The 19942-nt window shown below is 41.5% G+C and overlaps 1 protein-coding gene across 5 annotated transcripts in view; it reads left to right on the top strand.

Moving 5' to 3' along the window:
• kif26ba (kinesin family member 26Ba) overlaps positions 1–19942 on the top strand; it is a 49700-nt gene that overhangs the window by 6226 nt on the left and 23532 nt on the right. For 4 of the 5 annotated variants that reach the window (XR_005097596.1, XM_037248260.1, XM_037248259.1 and 1 more), the window contains 2 exons: positions 10708–11352; positions 16296–16477. Coding sequence is in view for 4 of the 5 variants with exons in the window: in XM_037248260.1 (XP_037104155.1) it covers positions 10708–11352; positions 16296–16477 (827 nt within the window). In the remaining variant the exon portion in view is untranslated. The remainder of the gene's footprint in view (positions 1–10707; positions 11353–16295; positions 16478–19942) is intronic. The other variant, XM_037248261.1, reaches the window with a different exon arrangement.

Here is a 19942-nt window from a genome sequence, read left to right as displayed (position 1 = left end):
ATATTCCCTCCCCTCTCAATAACACTTGAAGATTTACTGACTTTACTGATGACATAGTCGAGAGTCGTGACTTTGAATTTTTATGGAAATCTATTTCGCATGCTTGCTCTTACAGTGTTGATTTTAGCAGAAGTATTGGTGCGTATCCAAGGATGGGTCATGAGACGCAACAGATGTGCAAAGTTTTAACACTTTGTGAATACTTATAAGTATTGATGGACATATTTGATAAGTTGTCTAACTAAGATACATATACTGCACATGTAATCACTCTCATGCGGTAAAACAAACAATAGTCCTTCCCGTCACATTATTCCGTAGAGGTTGGATTGTCCTTGAAAGCATTAACCGCTAACCCACACAAATCCTTTTAATAACGATCCAATCAGGAGATGATCTGACCTTGAGCAGAATGTTAGGCAGAGATTTGACTTGTGTAACTGCACTTGTAGATCACTTGCCAGCTCCCAAACACAAGCGAGGTCAAACCACTTGGAGTCCAATCAGCTCAAACAATCCCTGCTATAAACAACCAATATATTGATCATTATTTATCTACTACTCTCTACTCAAACTACGATTGCCCAGCTTTCAGTCATAAAAATGTGCTTCTTCATGCATGCAGGTAGTGAGCTTCCCTGTAATCAGTAAATCCCCAAAGACTATAGAGGTAAACCTAGCGTAACCACGGCAGCTGGTGTTGCCACGGCAGCGACGTGTGACAGATGTGAGCCGCATACATATCTCCATCAGCATCAATGGCCTTCTCATAGGGTTGGTGAGAGACAGGAAGGAAATACTGTATATCACTTTTGTGTGTGTGTGTGTCTGTGTGTGTGAGAGAGACAATGATAGCGAAATTGAGCATGCCCTCTTGATGCCTTCAGGTGTGAAAGGCATTACCATATAGAGCAAGACGGTGAGTGGATGGACCTCTGAGAAGCGGGGTTTGCTTAATTGAAGAGAATTGAAGCATGTCTTTTGTGTGTGTGTGTGTGTGTTTTGTCAGCTATGCATTTTGACCAATGCTTGCAATTGAATCTAATTTTGGGTGTGTTTATGGTAGAGTAGTACTCCTATTTTAACCTCTTTGGCAACGTTTTTTTGTCATTATGGTAGTAAATTTACGCAAACAGGAAATACTGAACAAACTCTGAGGTGGGGAAAGAAGTCCAAAGAAGAAAACATTTATGTTTACTGTATTTAGTTTATTTTCAGCATTTTAAGGCACTTGAGGATGAAATGTTCAAAGGCATATTATTTTGAAATGTAAACTTTATGTAGCATAATGCTTCAAAGTGTAATGCGAAAATAACCAGTTGAAATATACGATTATACAAACATATGTTTTTGATCATTGTAGAGGGCACGACTGTGGGCGAGTCTTTAGCCCATATAACGCACAATCAAGGGTTTGAATTTTGTGTGTGCGTGTGTATGTGTATGATTTCCATGAGAACAAGACATGTTTAAGAGTGACAACATAAGAAATGTGGCAGTACTTGTTTGAACTTAAAATGAACAAACGATGCCTTCATATTCTTTTGTTGAGTATAGAAATCAACATTGGAGATCTGAAATAACGCTAAATTGCTGTGTAATGTCGTGTCATAGTTTTTTAATGCCGCTATGTTCCCGACAAAGTAACAACTTTAAATGCCAAAAACCCCCCAATCCTAATCGACTTGAAGACGGAGCTCATCTTTTCCCAGACAGTTTCAAACGAACAAGATAACGTCTCGCGAGCACGGAGACTTCAGATAAGAGCAAGCGTTTCCCCTCTGCTCAACTTATCGAAACCACGCATCTCATTTTGCTGAGCTCCTTTGGAATGAAGTGGAACCATCAGCTTAAAACCTCAAAAGAACAAAAGTCTTTCATTCCACGGGACACCTCACGTTGTTAGCACGGCTTTGGAAAATTATCCGTGTGCAATATGCAAGATATAAATCCATCCATTGTGATACTGTGCTGAAATATTAATTGTTCGCATAAACCACCCACACCCAGAATGATGTTCACCTTGCTGGAAAATAGCCTACTTGTAATATTAATTATTCATATGATTCTCTAATAAATTCTTAAAACGATACCATTATTATTGTTCAAGCATTGACCCGGAGCAGACGGCTAATTGGTCTAATTACACCATAAATGCCAAAAAGCAGGCTGCCTCAGAAGAAACAAGCTGCTATCGCAGGCGGTTTGCAATTCACTCATTTTATTTGTTAATCTGAAGAAAATAAAAATCTAACAAAACTCGATGACCCAAAGGAAAAAAACTATTCAGAAGGAGGATACAGACTATTTGTTGACACAATGCCACAACAGTCTACCCCGAGGATGGATAAGGAGTGCGGTGTGTTTTTTTGCTTTTTTTGACCCAGGTAAATAAAGAGAACTATTCTTGCCTGACTGGTCTGATAAAGAAGCGGTAAAGAAACACTGAGTGGGCCAAGGCTCCTCTTCCATGGCCTCAATTCCTGCTTCATTCTCATTTTTCTGTCAATCAATTTTCTCTCCGTTGAAGAAGCTAATGAAGCAACATGCATTCAAGTGCAAGTTCACTTATGAAATGAACATTGATCCCATTTATAATAATCCCGCCTACTCAAAGACAAAAGCCACGGAAAGCTTACATTGGATGAAAATGCACTCTGGTGGATTTCATTAACAACAACACACTGCCGTACACTGCAGAGTGGTAGTTAAAGCACCTGATGCCTTGACGTCCATCGCTACCATGGCAACTGCCTCTCCATCATACAGTCGTCAAGCATCAATCGCCTGGCCGTATTTTCACACTACCTGTATGTGTGATACATGAATCGAGATGTCTCCGATACTACATCTGTGCATAACGCCTATCATCTTCCTGGCCAGCCATCAAATCTGCCTTTTTTTTTTGGCATTGCGCTTACTTGTGCTTTTAAGTCTGAAGATTCCAGCAGTGGAGCCAACATGAGAAATTGTAGCTGGCCAAATGTTTCTTTAGCATCATGTGCCAGCTCCTACCCTCCGACTGTGAAGTCTCACTCACTGATGGGTTTATTTGAAGACCCGCTAACTGCGCTTCAAACACGAGTCAGAAGGCTGCCATCCAAGCTCACATAGACTCACTGTCACAGGCTGTCACAGAGAAGACATTCATCTTCAACTCATCACGCTAGGTGTCGTGGCGAGGTGCGAGGGAAAAGTTATATATACTGAATGTCAGTGTGTTCTTTGAGTTAATGGACATATATTTGAGTTTTTAAGTCAATTCCCGGATAAGTATGTTTTTCACATAGAGTAGTATTTAAAGTATACCATATAATATTTGTAGTCGTGTTTATATGAATGCTGTAAAGAGTACAACGAGTATATACAGACTGAAATAAGAGATTGTGGGCCCTATATTTTTCTGCAAACTAACTGTGTTTCTTTCTTTTGGCATTTGAGTAGAAGGTCGCACAGGTCGCGGCCCCCCACACACACACAAGTTGTGGATTAATTTACAACTGGGGTTTTCCACATATGGCTGGATTAATTTACATCGGTCTGTGATTGATCTTGAAAACGTCTGAGACAGCAGTAAAGATTGCATTACACTAAATCAGTTTTTTGTGTAAATCTAATGTGTCTGTATTGATTTCATTACAGATATTTTTTAATATCAGATCAACAAACATAGCAGCAAAAACACTATTAAGATCTAAGATCAGATTTCCAAAGAGAATTATCAGTTCAGTCTCCCTTTCTCACAGTCACTTATGTATTAATTAAACAATGTGTTTTTTTGTTGTGGTTGCATTGCATCTTTTTGAATATTACACAATGTTGCACAGAGGCAACATTAGGTACATCTGCACAAATTTGATTGACAAAAAAATACTGGAATTAATTTTCTGTCTGATGCAAAGCATTTCTATACCAGTGCAAAAACAAAACCCACAAAAGTAAACATATTGCAAAATTAATATCTAAATCAAATCTGAGCATTTTAGCATGATTTAGCATCATGTACTTTCTTTGAATATCTACCTTTCATCTGTGCAAAGCGACATAAATAATATCCTCATGCCATTCATCCTCACTCCTTATCAGAAACAAGGAAATAAAGAGGACAAATGAAGGAAAGTACAAAAGATAAAGCTTAGCAAGATAGAGTGTGTGTGTGTGTGTGCATACGTGCGTCAATGTGTGTGCGCGGAGTAAAGAGAGAATTAAATTGGTTTGTTCCTCGCATGTGCCTCAGTCAGACACCGAATAGCCTCAAGCAGTTCAACTTTCCAATTACCTCGAGCAGATGGAGCTCGTGTGGCTCCATTTAAAAGCTCTGAAATTATTGTTGTTGTTTACCGTTATCTGCTATTGACTGTACATCGGGGGATCGAGTTATGCAGCCCTATGTATCCTTCTCATGTACTCTTCCTAACTCACTCAACATCATCCTGGACATCCAATCAAAAACGCCATGCCGGATTTTCCCGCACAGCAGGAAACGAACAGCTGTTCTCATATGCTCAAGACCCGTGGGTCGAATTTGTCAGCCGTATGGAATTATAAAGCTATCTGCGCCTGATGGGTTTTGTTTTATGTTATGTAGAAATTATTTTTAGATGCTTGGAGGGATGTCAGTACCACCGAATTACCAGAATTCTTAACAATAGGTTTTAATTCTTAGAATTCCCTTATGATGTTAGTGTAAATCCAAGTATGATATCTCGGTGAGTGTCGAGCAATCCCTCGTGGAGTCGATCTAACGTTGGGACACAGTGGTTGCTTTCAGGAGGTCCCGTGAATGAATGGGTGCTACTGTGTGAACATGACGCCTGAAGGCAAACTCACTTGGCGCTGACTCTGACCGTTTGGAAGGCATTTTAGTTAAAGAGGCTCTTAAGATGGTCCAAGTGCACACTCAGAGGGGGTATGTTTATTTAGTGTTTTACGAACCATTTTGCACACACTTATTGGCTTCCCATCTTACCTTAGAGCTATTCAGTGTTTTTTTTTTTAAAGTTTGGGCCATTTTAAGTGCATAGAGGTGTGAATGACTTAATGCAATCTTCAGGTTGCTTCTCAAATTATTATGAGAAAGCCTCACTTGCCTTTTAGCCAGAATACAGAGGCTTGAAGCACTTGTGCCAAATGTAAGCTAGAGTTGTCAGGCAGATCAACCTCTTGAGCATCCCTCACTAACCTTGGGATGGAAGGATACTGGAAGGAGGAACATATGGATGGGAGAAAGAGTGCTAGGGGAGGAGAGTGCGACTGTGTTCGGGTTTGGGACATGGCAAGATGGATTACCCGAGTCGACAAACAATACATCAATGTCAGAGACACTTAAAGGGAGCAAGAGAGAGAGAATCCATTCTAGGAGCTGTGACCACTCCCACAGCCCTCCCACCATTGGCCTGTCTTAGTCTGCAAAATGACCAACATTTGGTCTAATCCGCTTGGGCACAAAGTTACGTCGCGTGCCGTGCAGGATTTATGCCGCTCACAAACATAAAGCATTATGTGGTCAAAACAGTCAGAAACAAAGATGGAGAGTGACACCGAGTTCCGTCCATTTTAAGCTTGGGCACAGACACAAAGAGTTGCTTGCTATATGGCGCATCTGTTTTTAGTAATTTTTACCCACTTAGAAAGTTTATCAACCCACTACAAACACTCACTGGTCAAGCCGTCCTATTTTTGCTACCCCATGTGAATGTGCTCACAGTACAAAACCCAGTTTTTGTGGCGAGCGCTTCACCCGGGTTGATCCGTAGTAGCATTGACCCAAGCAATTAATTATGGCTGTGAAGCGCTGCATGAAAGTAGACTCCGACAAGCCGAAGCTTGTCATCAGCATCATTGTCGGGAAGGCTGTTCAAAGACACATTTCAAGGCTGCGAACATCTTGGATGATGCATCCAAATCTGACTGAGGGACGACTTGTGTGGATTACAAGGAAGCGCAGGCAGCCTTCATAATTCAACGGCTGGTGCGTGTGTGTTTTTGAGGACGTTGATGCATTGTAGAAAACACTTGCAGTGATTTATAGCAGGCCGTTAACATCGCCCGAGTCTGGATTCAGATCAAACACGGGAGCAGTCCGTCGAAGGGCTGCCATGCTGCCTTCTGGAGGTTTGGTCACAGTCAATGAGCAAACTGTAATTAGGTTCACACAGCTCTTTAGTTAAGATTGTGTTTGAAGACATGATGACAAAAATTACTTATTCCCAAATGACCGTTTGGGGAACGCTCTGAGGCACGCACACATGCAAACGTGAAGATCCAAACACAGCAGAAATCCCAAGTGAACAACAATGCAGTGGGTTATTAACATTCCCCTGCAGCTACTTAGGTGGGCATGCTAATTAATTTTCACGTCGCCATGGCAATGCAGACATTACTCCATCTTTTTCTTGGTTGCAGCGTGTCAACATTACAAGCATGTAGTTTTCGTTTTTTTGCATTTTGGCGCTATCATTGTATTTTCACATTTAAGGGGGATGAATAATTTCAATTTACATTTCACTCAAATACCTTTCTTATGTAATCACAGTGTCAAACTGTCCAGCCGGTGGCATTTTCCAATGACAGCAAAGACAACCAACCAAATGAATAATTTTTTGTGAAGTAGCATTCAATAAGCTAAAAGTGTTTCCAGCAATGTCAAATTTGACCTTGATTTCAAACAGTCATTTTTCTTTTTAAAAAGGCTGCATCAATGATTTGGACTGGTGAATACCTCTCGGACAGTGTCGATCAAAACAGAACGTATGAAAGTACGTTTTTTTCCAGTGAGATGTCGAGAATTTCCTAAGAAAGTACTGTAGTGTCAAAGCGTTTCAAATCTGCTTGGATGCTGATCATTGCAGCTTGTGGCAAAATTGTTATTCTTAGAATTAGCCCTGTCTGTTGGCCAAGAGAATTTGCTATGGTTCTGTATGCTTTCTAGTTTCTACCATCCATCCTCTCCGTCCGTCCGTCCGTCCGTCCATCCATCCATCCATCCATCCATCCATCCATCCATCCATCCATCCATCCATCCATCCATCCATCCATCCATCCATCCATCCATCCATCCATCCATCTCCTAAAGCACATGACTTCATTAGGACCTCAAATGACCTCGGGTAACCACTATACAAATTAAATTTAAAAAATGTTTTGAATTAGTAGATATTTTTGTCATCATTCTTGCTGATTGGCTGAGAATGACATTTACCTTAGAGTGGGACGGTAAAACACACAATTAATAATAATTGCCTGATACAAGCACACACACACAATAAAAACAAACAGCATCTTGAAAATTCTTGTGCATGTAGTATGTGGTTGCCGTGTCTTGATTCGGCACTGAACTATCCACTCAGTCCTTAACTCATAAATACACTGTCACCCTCCATCATGATATCATATGATCAATGGCGTTCCTACTTGGAATTTATAGCATTTTCACACTCTCTTGACTGTTTCCATTTCTACTCCTTGCTCATCCCTTTATCATGGCTTCACACTCTCGCCTTCTGCCTTGCATGCATGTGCATGTGTGTGTGTGTACTGTGAGGTGCAGGAAACCGTCTGTGTCTCTTCTGCATGAATTCACCCATCCCAGACCTGCTGGGGAATACGCTGGCTTCATGTGTGTATACCAGCCAGCGCATGAAAGTGAGTAGGGAGCTAAATGAGTATTGGAGAGCTTTGTCTTTCCTGCTCACTCAACTGGAACTGATTATATTGTGTTGCAGACACACTTCCATGCTATTTGCTTCATAAATTAGAATTTTTGTTAGTCTTCCTTTTTTTTACAATGAGAAGTAAAAGGGGCACAAAGATCGAATGTTTTTAGCACAATTTTGGGGCAAAACAAATACAAAAAGCAAAATATTAGTTTTAATCATTTAACGCTCGCTCAACTGAGGTCTCGTGAGATCCTACCTGAAATCATCATATTACCTCAACATCCCACTGGAGAAATATAAATTCTGGTCCATTTTACCCTTCTAAACGCTGTCGGTCAGTATATGGGTTGAGTATTTGATTGACAAGTCCATGTACTGCAACTACTGAGTGTACCTCCAGTGTGCACACATGTGGAAAACATACTGAGGGTGTAACACGAGTGACTTGACATCTCCCATCAAATCTCAGTATCCCTTTGTGCCAAGTCTGCATGGGCACGCACGAACATTCACACACCAGTCAACGAGGTCAATGTTCCGTCTGCCGTTTCGGCCTCACAGCATTTTCTCTGTCACTCCCTCACGTCGTGCACACGACGTGTTTGTCTGCCCTTGTCGGAGGAAATGAATCTGGCGCACATCGACTATCTAGTGCCGAGACTGATGCAGTCACCCTCCGAATACTGATGAACTCAAAGACTGACGATGATATGCAGGGAACAGGCAGCACGCTCCTTGTCAAGATAACTGTTACTAAGCCACCACTGTGTTAATATGTCTAATAAGGCCGATAATCATGTTCTGAAAGCATTTTGGCATTGTTATAGGAAAATAAAATTGCCCATGTCGTCCCATCAAATTACTTTTTTTCAAATTGAGCTGAAGCTTGTCTGCCAACATAACAGCATGATACTGGTCTGATTATGGTGTTTGGACCAGCGGAAAGCAGGCAATTCTATAAAGTTACCGCTGTTTGTACAGATAAGTGACTAAACAGGTTTGGAGTGGAAAACGGAAATGTAGAAGCACACAAGAGAGGAAAATAAAATGTTTGTGAACAGCACACATTAAAATGCTTCCCACTCTAGAACGACCCCCGCAGCCAATCACACACACCCAAACCCACAGCTCTCATTTTCTTTCTACACTGAGGGAGCTTGGCTACTGCCCCAACTTTTATAATTTGGTCAAATAAAACCCTCATCTCAAGCATTGAACACCATGTCCAATTTATTGCTTCTTCAGTGTGAAAGATTAATTGCTCCAAAAACATGCATTGATGGAATACTATAAAATTGACAAATCAAATATGCAGATATTTGATGTGCTTTGTTTGGTTTATCATATCTAGCACATCCACACACAGATTATTGAATTTACAGTGAGAAGTCATGACATGCATTCATGTCACGGGCAATTCTGCAAACAGTCTGCACTAGTCAGCTTAAAATGTCGCATGTGTGTGTGGTGTGTCATGCCAGTCAGGATTATGCACTGATCGGATATTTGGGAAGAGTACACCTGGGGGCTGACAACTCAATCGGGTGTAATTCGTTGAAATTTCCTTTTGCACTTCAAGCAGGTTATCAACCTTGAAATAAAATGGTACAAACAACACAAAATACTCAAATGTCCAAATGTCAAATGCTAAGAAAAACACTTACTTTAAAGCAGCCAAACATTTCTTACCAGCTGCCCATGTGGCCTGTGTCTTTGATTGAACAAACATTTCCAAACGGTTCTACCCCTTTAAATGGTTGACCGGTCTGTCACTAATTGAGTACCACCAGAAACATGTAGAAGAGGAAATGTTCCCCAGTTAACTGAAACCTAACCTAAGATTAATCTAAATTGAGCCAAAATCTCTGAACATCCATGTTTGGACACTTGCCTGCTTGTATGTCAACGTTTAAAGCTGATATTTTTGTCAGTTTGTCAGAGTAACAAGGTCGTTTTTATCCCAATATACATCGAGTGTGTGTGTGTGTGTGTGTGTGTGTGTGTGTGTGTGTGTGTGTGTGTGTACGCACAAGGCCACATTTCATCTGATGTAAAAGAGCTGCCTGTGACAACAAACCACAGGTATACACACACACACACACACACACACGCACACACAAACAGAAACAAACAGTAGATTCATTGAGCGAGAAAGTGTACACTACGAGGCTTTTATTTTTTATTAAAAGATGCCCGCTTGTCCGTATGTCAGACATTGACACGTTTGCCGTGCCAAAAGGCCACCAAGACTCACATCCACCACATAAACAGTTCCAGTATAAAACCCACATTTGGATCTGAAAGGTCTTGAGTGAATGGTTGTTTGTCTAGATGTGTCCTGTGATTGGCTGGCGAGTAGCGACTACAAAATAAACTGATGTAGCCCTTTGAGCATAAATAATTATTTTTCTCCTTTGGAGCCAGTAGGTTCAATTCCGAATTGTTAGCTGGACAAAGTCTTTGAGGGACCACAATATTCCAAGTGCCCTGAAGTGGGTTAATGGTCACCATTAGTCAGCACTGCTGAGGCTTTTCATCACCTCCAGTCGATATAATATGTCTGAATTCATCATCAAATTGTTTGAAGAAGTGTTTTCTTACCCCATTCGCTTCGCTCGGCTGAGGCTGACTGGCTCCCTTACACAGGCCCAAGTCATTCATTGTCTGATCTGCTTTCTGCCTGGTTTACCGCTTCATCAGCTGTCGCTTTGATGGATGCGTACAAGCGGGAATACGAGGCGATCCGCGCACATTATGTACCTATTGACGAGATGCTCATACAAGTGAATCTCAATACGTCACGTATCGATCGGACTTCAACGGAGAGTTCATCAATCTGATTCATTTTCTTCCTGCCGAGCCTCCTCGCTGATGATGAAGTACTGACATGTTCCGTCTGAACCGGATGTCTCTAGTACGCCGCAACAAGTGATGTCTCTTTATTTGCCTTAGCACTTGAAATGTTCAGTTTAAGAACTGCTGACCAAAGTTAGTTTCAGAGTAAAGTTTTTTCTACAGTCTAATCTATGTTTCCCTCTTCCTCCCCCAGGATCCATCCTTTCCCCTCCTCCTCCATGATAAGCTGCAAGTCCCCAACAGTTCCCGGCGGGCATGGAACGAGCGCGACAGTCGCTGTGACGTGTGCGCCACTCACCTCACGCAGCTCAAACAGGAAGCCGTGCGCCTGGTGCTCACCTTGGACCAGTGGGATTTGTCTCCTTCCTCATCCCCGCCTCCTTTCTTTGGGCGCTACACATCCCAGGGAGCTTCCGGATCCAGAGAATGGCCCGCCTCGTTTCTCCCCTCCTCTTCCTCATCATCCGCAGCTGCCGTTTCACACCTCACTCGTCCCTCATCACCGTCGCCGAGTCCCAACCAGACCCCGACACCAAGCCCCAGCCACGCAGCGTCCGCCTCTGCTCACGGGAGTCCTTCTGCCGGACAAACGGCCTCCTGCGCACCCTTGAACCAACAAGTGCACAGACTGGGCTCCAAACCCAGCTCACTGGGCCTCGGAGGTGGGATGGAAAGACGGAACGGGTCGCCCGGTTCTGGAAAAACGGCCGTGGCCCAACAGCAAATTGTGAGTGCAGTGAACAATCCAGGGAATAGCAGCACAAACAGCAGTAACAACACAGCAGGTCATCAACACATGAACAGAACTAATGGAGGAGTTACGCTCTATCCGTACCAGGTAGGCTATCTCGAGAGTAATTCTTCAAATAATGGCCAATGGCCGTAATTCACGCAACCTCAGAGAGGGCAAGGCCTATTTGAAAGGAGGTCTTCCGTCAGGATGGATCTACACACTAATATTGGTCGTCAGAGTTGTTACTGGCATTACATTTGAATTGTCTATTTTTGGTTCCCGGCTGCTAATGACGTGAAAATTGGATGGGGAGCAAATTATTCCCTACTTAAGTTTATGATGTAGGTTTAGTAACAAGCAGTTATTTTTTGCCGACTATTTGTTCAAGTGGCTGGCAAGGCAGACATTTGGGTGGAGAATGGTATTTAAGAAAATTGGGTGTTATTGAGTATATTATGATCAAGGGGGACTCCACCCTGAACTAGTTAGCAGTTAATGATAGCCCACCTCTGGAGACAGACAACCAGTCAACATCCACACCATCACGGAGTGACCATGATTTGACTAAGTGACAGAACATGACTGGAGGGATTAGCTCAAATTGATTTTGGTTCGCAGGATTTCAGCCAATGGCAACAGAAGGGGAGATAATCTGCTTTTATGGGCAGGTAAAGAGTGACACTAATGTGTTTGCATTTGGGATTAATTAGTTAATGTAGTGTGGACTCATTAACGTACAACACACTTGTCACTTTTACATCCTTTTTTTTCTTTCAGTCTCCCATCTTACATGCTTTTCTTTTCTGCTGCATATTAAATGGACACTTCATTGGCTCAAAAAACGTATTTATTTAACAAGATGTTTATGGTTGAAATTTGCAGTGTAGAGCTGCTAAACCATACTAAGAGCACACATCACAGTATGATGACAAAATTGGACCTCAAGTCCATGCCTGTTCAACACCAACATATTTTTGTCGCCAAGACCACTGGAGACTGTTAAAAATGTCATCCGAGAGACTTCCCAACATGCTGAAATGGTTTAGTGGAGACAGGAAGAGAGGGAACAAGAATAGATAAGGGAGGAGGAAGAACGCCCGCAGTGATGAGCAGTCCAGAGGTGTATGCGAAGGGACTCCAGGGGAGATCCTGAGGTTTGTGTGTGTGTGTGTGTGTGTGTGTGTGGGGCGCATGCAAACGTGTTCTACAGATGTAATAATTCATACAGTGATAATTAGAACTCTAGGGACTCTACGTCACCCCCCTCCCTGGTAAGCCACGCATTTTACACTCATCCACTGTCTCTCTCACACACATACATGCACATAGCAATTTTTCTGCACTTACTTCCTATGCCGATTTATCTTGTCTTCCTCTCAAATGCTATCTGCTTCATAGTAATTAAATCTTTACTGCTTTCCATACTTCTCCAATTGATATTCAGTGCAGGATTCGAATGTGATTGTGGTACCTAAAAAAAAATAAATTGGTGACATTTAGCTGGCTTGTCATGCCTCGGCTTTATATATGATGACCAATGGTAAGTACAAAGGAGAATGGGAATTAAATTATAAAAGAATAACATTTCGCACAGTTATGCAACTAGCCATATTCCTTCATGAGAAAAGATAAAATAATACAAGTACATATACATGCATGTTACAAGAATTATGTTTTTTTTAAGTGAATGACAAAACGTACACAGCTGCCTTTTTCTTGAGACCAGGATAAAATTGTTGGAATTTTCATTTAAACTGTTCTATTTGAAATAGGTATAGAAATTATCTGGATTTTCTAAAATTATTAACACATTTTACGTCAACATATTGAAATGTATCCTCATGAAATCCCAACTTTGTCTCGTAACAATACAATGTTATATTTGCGATGTTAGTACACCTTTTAGTACAATATTAGTTTACTCTGAACTTTAATTAAATTCTCGAATTTTGACTTGATTTGTCCAGTTACACAATGCGTTGAACATTTTCAAATTATTCATTCTTGTAATGATGTGATTTTATAATTATTTGTACTATTGTTTTCTTTCTTTTTAGTGTGGCCCAAACACTTTCAAAACTAAAAATATTTGATTGAAAATACTTGACACTGTCTTATGTGAGCATAACAACACACACCAGAAAAAACTCCAACCACAACAAGAAAACATCTTGTTGAATTATTTTCTCTCTGGCAGTGCTTCCAATGAAGTGTCCAGTTTCCATTCAACGTGGTGGTGCATGTCTTTGTTAGTAGTTTGTGTCTTTGGTGGGAGGTTCGCAATGTCAGTGTTTCAGCTATAAATTTTGACAGTAATGGCGCTTCTCCAGTAGAGGAGAAATAGAGCAGCATCATAAATCACCAGCGTTTAGACTTACACCCCTGAGAGACGGGAAGCTAAAGGGGGAGGAGCTGCCAACAGTGATGATCGAAAGACGTTTTGTCAAGTGTAATATGGGGAGAGATTGCAACATGAAGAGAGAGATGCGGAGGGAGAAACAACAAAGAGAGATATTGTTCGTAGAGTTTAAACAGTCCCTTGGGTTCATGTTGAATACATTTTTCTCACCATAGCAGGATTTTGCAGACGTGGAACTACAGCACCTCAAAATGACAAATAATAGACTTTTAATTTGAGTTATGTTCTGACAATGTCATAGGGCAACATTGACAAGCTGCCACTGGCTTTGGAACTTTTTGTTCAGTACATTCGGTTCCTTAGCAGAGCATGACATCCATGAAGGTTTTCACTTCTGCTATCAACTCCACAAAACCTCTTCAAGAAATGTCCCCCTTAGCCAATGTACCCCAGTGAAGTAGAGCACTATGTTATATGCTGACTCTTTCCTCCGAAAGGGCGTGGAACTGCCAATGCTTGGAGCCCCTGGATCTATTTGATGATATGATTAATACATTTCAAGATGACGGACAGGCACTGTCAAACTTGAGACATTTGCTGCAGAGCAGATCCATGGCCTCCTCTTTCAATTTTCTTTGAACAATAGCCACCAGGCCATTTCTCTTCCTTGTCATGATTGCAGCAAACGTCTTTCATTGGAAATATCACAGAGCTAGCTCCTGAGCTCCATCGGAATCACACGATTGTTAGCGGTACTTTTTCAGTGCATCACCGTCTCCACTGCAGTAAAGCGGTTAGATTGGTTTCAGGTGGATCTGGTCCCATGATAATAGCAGACAAGACCACACGCATGCAGATAAATTACTCTTCATTCTAAATTCCAGGCCAGATTTCTTGGTGTGATAGCATGACCCGCTTTTGGAAACAAGTGGTAGAATAAAATAAATCTATGAGCGACAGATGAGGAAGGTGAACGTTTTGGAAATAGAGTTTGGCTCATAATGAAGATGAATGAGTGCTGTTTTTAAAAAACGAAAGAACAGAACAGAAGGGAGGAAGAGGAGGGTTGATAGAATAAGCATGCGATTTTTTCACTTTTTGACCTCCTAGGAATGTTGTCACATCCATCAACTCCAGTGCCGTTCACGATATTAGGAACACCTGCACAATTTCAGTTGTATTGAAGCATTTCTAAGGATAATAATGTTCAGTTTTTCATTAGACTGTGGAAGTGGTCACAATGTTGTGGCGAGTTTGCGTTGAACAACTTCATGATTTGGTGCATATAAAAACTCGACAGTATCATAAACAGCGGTCATCTACAGTTATTTACTGTATATTTCTTGTGGGTTTTTTTGTGCAACTCATACTTGATCTGATTATGTCATGCAGGTATGTTGTCATCGGTGACCATATTGTGCATAATTCTTTTTTAGTGATAAGTAAATTATTGCTTATAGTTGAGCAAAAAAAATCATATAAAAATAATTCAAAAAATGCCCATTTTCCTATTAGCATGAGAAAGTGTGTCAAAACATTTGACTGGCAGTGAAGGCTACACTTGATATTATTGCAAGCCACTGTAACATCATGCAGTTCAAGCATTAACAATGTAGGAGATTAAAATGGCCGTTTCGTGTTTCTCATTTCCAGCTAAAACATATCAGGTATAGTTTGGCCAGGGTTTAAATCTTTTCAGACTCAACCATAATCTCAATGTAATGTCATACTGTGCCGAGCTGAACATAGAAATTCGACTGCCGTTGCCAAATTGGAGTGGAGAGGACATTCACTACACACACAAACACAATCTGTGCATTATCGTATATATATGAAAATCAATATAGTATTAGAAAATTCCTTTCTTCTCGCTGGACAAGATGAATAGGCTTTCCTGGTTGGTCTTCCACATTGCCCACCAGACCTTTTTTCTAATAAGTAGTCACCAAAGCTTAAATAATGCAGTAGTGGAAAGCTCAGTGAGCTACTGGAAATGGGCGTCAATGCACAGAGGAGTGCGGTATAAACTATAGAGGCATCTCATTTACTAGAGGTGATTTATCAAAACAGCAAGCTGCATGCTTGGAGCCTGTGAACCTTTTTGCAATAAATATGCACACACACGAGCACACACATATGTATTCAGCGGTGGACATGCAAAACTAGCTACCATAGGGATAATCCATTTACATGCTTGCAGGAAAAATGACCTTTTATTAGTGCAATGGAAGCACAATAATCAATAATCCATAGCTGTTTTTTTTTTCAGAAACAGAATACAAACACACATTGGCTGACTATCTGGCAAACTGATGCTTGTAATGTACTTTGAGGTCAATGCTATCACACAATGGTCATACCTCACATTTTAGCTCACAAGTCAAAGCAAAAAAATAATAATTCACATCTCCCGGGTTGCCTTGGAAACAGCATAATGGCTGCCATACAATACAATACAATACAAATGTATTTATATAACGCATTTTACAACAGCTGCAGCTGTAACAAAGCGCTTCACATATAGCACATACAGACTCATTTTCTTGGTATGTAGCCTTCGTACCTCAATCCTTTGTTTTTTTTTTCCCCTCCCATTTAATTTTCAAGTATAAAAACACAATCTCCTAAAAGTGGTTGTGATGGAAATGAACTCTCCTCATCCTTCCTTTCTCTCTTGTCTCTAACTTAGATCTCCCAGATGGTGTCAGATGCATCCAGAGAAGGTTTGACCGAGGCTGCCCTGAACCGCTACAACACACACTCGCCTTCACACAGCAACTCAACATCACACACAAACTCACCCTCACACACTGCGGCGACCAACACCACGTCGCAGACCACCAGTTCGTCTGCAGCCTCTTTTTTTGCCAGGTAAGATGCACTCATTTCAGCATTACATGCAACATCACTTTATAGAAATGAAGCACAGTATCATCTTTCAGACGTCATTAAATCTGAAGACATCCATTGTGACACACGTCCAATAAGACTGGAGGATAAATTATTGATGACTAAGGATGGGAAGCTCAAAATGAACACTAAATAATAAATGCTAACAAAGGCGGTGATTGTGTCAGCCAAGGAGCCACTGTTAAAATTCACATTGAGCAAGCAATACAAATACAGTTACAGGTCACTCTTGTGTTTATTGTCCTTTTTCGTCCCGGGTCTATATATTACTAACACACTCCTCCGGTGTTACTTTCTTAACCCTTAAAGTGTCACGACCAGCTTGTAAATTCAAGTGGAACTCACACAAACATGTAATCATGCCGTCTTTTTCGTTTTTCCTTCGCTCACCTTTGAACCGGGAGGACATTTTACACAAACACAACACACATCTGGCTCACATTCCAACCGTGCACAAGCAGCTGTCTATTGGGATCACTTACAAGCATCAACGTCTACGTTGAAAGAACACATAGTTAGTATAATGCTGCAGGTGTCAAGTGTGTTGTTGTGTATTTGGCTTCTCTTTGTGGGCGTGTAATTGGATTGTGTATCTTCAGACGCTTTTTCTTAAGAATGTCAAAAGGGACAAAGTGGTTCCTTTGTTGCAAGTGTGACCTCCATACACACACCCCATTTGCTGCACACATCAAACACGTGTGTGTGTGAGACACAATGCTAATTGTGAACACAAAACTGTTTACGCAGTCCTTTCTGCTGTTTTTGTGTGTTCATGGTAGATGCAGCCATGCAAGGCTGCTAAATCCCATGGCTGCCATGCTCTTTAGCCTTAGACGTGAACTGCATGCAGACACCCCTATTAGACACACACACACACATATACACACAAAATCCCCATTTCCATTTTGTCGCTCGATGCCATTGTCTCGCCTTCATTTCTCTTTTCCTCACTCCTCGCTTCTTTTCTTCCTTCCAAGTTCCTCTCTAAATCCTCCTGCCTCCACACTGACCTCTTCCATCGTGCCGTTAATACATGTATGACTAATATCTTTCATTAGTGCAAATGGCTCCGTGAATATGTCACTCTCAAACCACGGTGGCGCTCTGTCGTTTCCCCCCCTCGTGCTGCAGTGGCCCTTTGGGGACGCTGGGTAAAAAGATGGAGACATGCTGTACATGCTAGGTCCATGTGTGTGTGTGTGTGTGTGTGTGTGTGTGTGTGTGTGCGTGTGTTCCTGCTGGGGGAAGGGAGTTTCTATCAGTGCAGGAATTTTTTACTGCATGCTCTGGCGATTGCCTCTTTGGGGATTTGTGTGGTTGGTGTGCGTGCATAGCCGGAGGTTCTAGAGTAAATGAATTGGTCCCAAGTGACTTAGTGAATTGGAAAGGTGTTGTTATTTTGGAAGGAGAACAGCTAATAGTGAGAGAGAGGCTTTCTTTGTACTTCTTACTGTCATTAATGCCTCTTTAAGACCAAAATGACACTTGGTGGTGAATTTAGCAAAGACTCAGAAATGTTGAAGATAGAAAATCTTTAAATCTTACTCAACATCATATAACATACAACTGGACATTATAATAAGAGCCAATGGAAGAATCATATCATATAAAAACCTCCCACATGTCACTTATGTTAGTAAGTTAGTCTAGCTATAGTGTAAACTTTTGTGTGATTCTTTTCTTAATTGAATTGGTCAAATTATACGATTAATCGTTTCAGTCCTACTTCATATATTTTTCCATTTCTCAATAGTACCAACATTTTTTTAGGCTCCTATCCGACTGTGAATCTGTATGGGGATTTAGACAAGTCTAATGCAATAATGTGTTGTGATATTATAAACCCACAATCCAGTCCTCAATTTTGAAATCCGTTTTGTATTTGTCGGAATGTACTTGCAATTGCAACCTGAGCATGACGTTTAATATTTTTGAAGAGCTGTTGCACTGAAGCCAAGAGTCACTGAGGGGAGGCGAGAGCGCCGCGAGAGGATAAAGAATAATTGGCGAGAGCGGATTAAAATGCAGAGGTAGATCTGGTGGTTGATTGCGATGTGAGAGGGATTGAAGTGAAAAGGGGACAGCAGAGAAGTGAAGGATGGAGACGAGTGGAGGAATGAACAAAGGGAACCGAGGGCTGGAGGGTTATATATGAAAAGGATGGAGGCTGGCTGACAGAGGAGGTGCTGATGGATGGGGTTAGGCAGTCGATGGATGGAAAACAAGTACCCTTCATTTTAGAGTCAGATTGGAATAGATCCACTCAGCCAAATCCCAGGCCACTTGTCTCCAAACGCTGCCAATTAGATGTCGAAGTGTGTGTATGTACACCACACAGAACACACACACGCACGCACAGTCATAGAATGTCTTATGCCAATTTATCAAACTGATGGATTTGACAAGGGGATTATAGTAAAGTGATGCCTCGACGTGAGGAGGATTCTACAGTCCCGTGAGCGCGTGTCCATCATCTTACTACAACCATTTAACGTTGCAACAATATAAAATATCAAACTGTAGAAGTCAAAGTCGCTCATGTGCGGGAAGCGTGGGATCAATTCCCGCTCATAGGCGGTGTGCATATTTGTGTGATTGGTTGTTCGTCTCCAGATGTACGACTGGCTGGCGACCACTTTAGGGTGTAGTCTGCCTTCCCCCCCGATGTCAGCTGTAAATCCTGGTTGCATCCTGTACACACTAAATGTCCTCTTTGTTCTCAAAATGGTGCACTTCCCCAACATTATTGAAAAACAGTAACGTCTAAAATGGCTAACCTTCAATTTCCAATCAACATTGCTCCTCTAGTATGGCCCCTCCATTATTTCCACACTATAGCCACCTTCCCATCTCCTCCACCTGGCACGCACCTCAGTAACCCGCTGCACTTAATTGAAAGCCAATGATGTGAGATATAGCTCTTTGACCGAGTGTGCACCAGGGCAGGAGGTCCTCTCGCTCGCTCTACCCTCACGTTCATACAGTATATCTGCAGAATGACAAAACGCAGGATTCCGACTGCTTCAGAGCTCAATTACTTGTTAATAATGCTTTTTTTTTAATTAACTCCCACAATTAATTCAGCTGTGCATGGAAAATATGTAATTGAATAGCGCTAATATACTATTATGAAGCAACTCCACACAGAAAGACCACAGCTAAGAGTCAAATCCGGAACCATAGAATTGTAATGCAAGTGTGCTGACTACTATAACAACACCTTCGATGACGATTGTGCTCTCTTGGGGGGAAATAGTCAAGAAACGATAAAAACGATAGTGTTGAGTGAATAAGGGCAGCAGACAACGAGGAAGAAGGAGAGATTGGAAAGTGGAAGTTAAAAAGAACAAAGGCGCGCCTGAGTTGGGAATAGATGCAGCAGAAATATAAATATCATTTTAAAGTGGCTCCCTTTGAGCACAACGC

The sequence above is a fragment of the Syngnathus acus genome, chromosome 3 (assembly GCF_901709675.1).
Source record: "Syngnathus acus chromosome 3, fSynAcu1.2, whole genome shotgun sequence".
Taxonomy (NCBI): Eukaryota; Metazoa; Chordata; class Actinopteri; order Syngnathiformes; family Syngnathidae; genus Syngnathus; species Syngnathus acus.
This window is presented reverse-complemented; position numbering and strand designations above follow the sequence as displayed.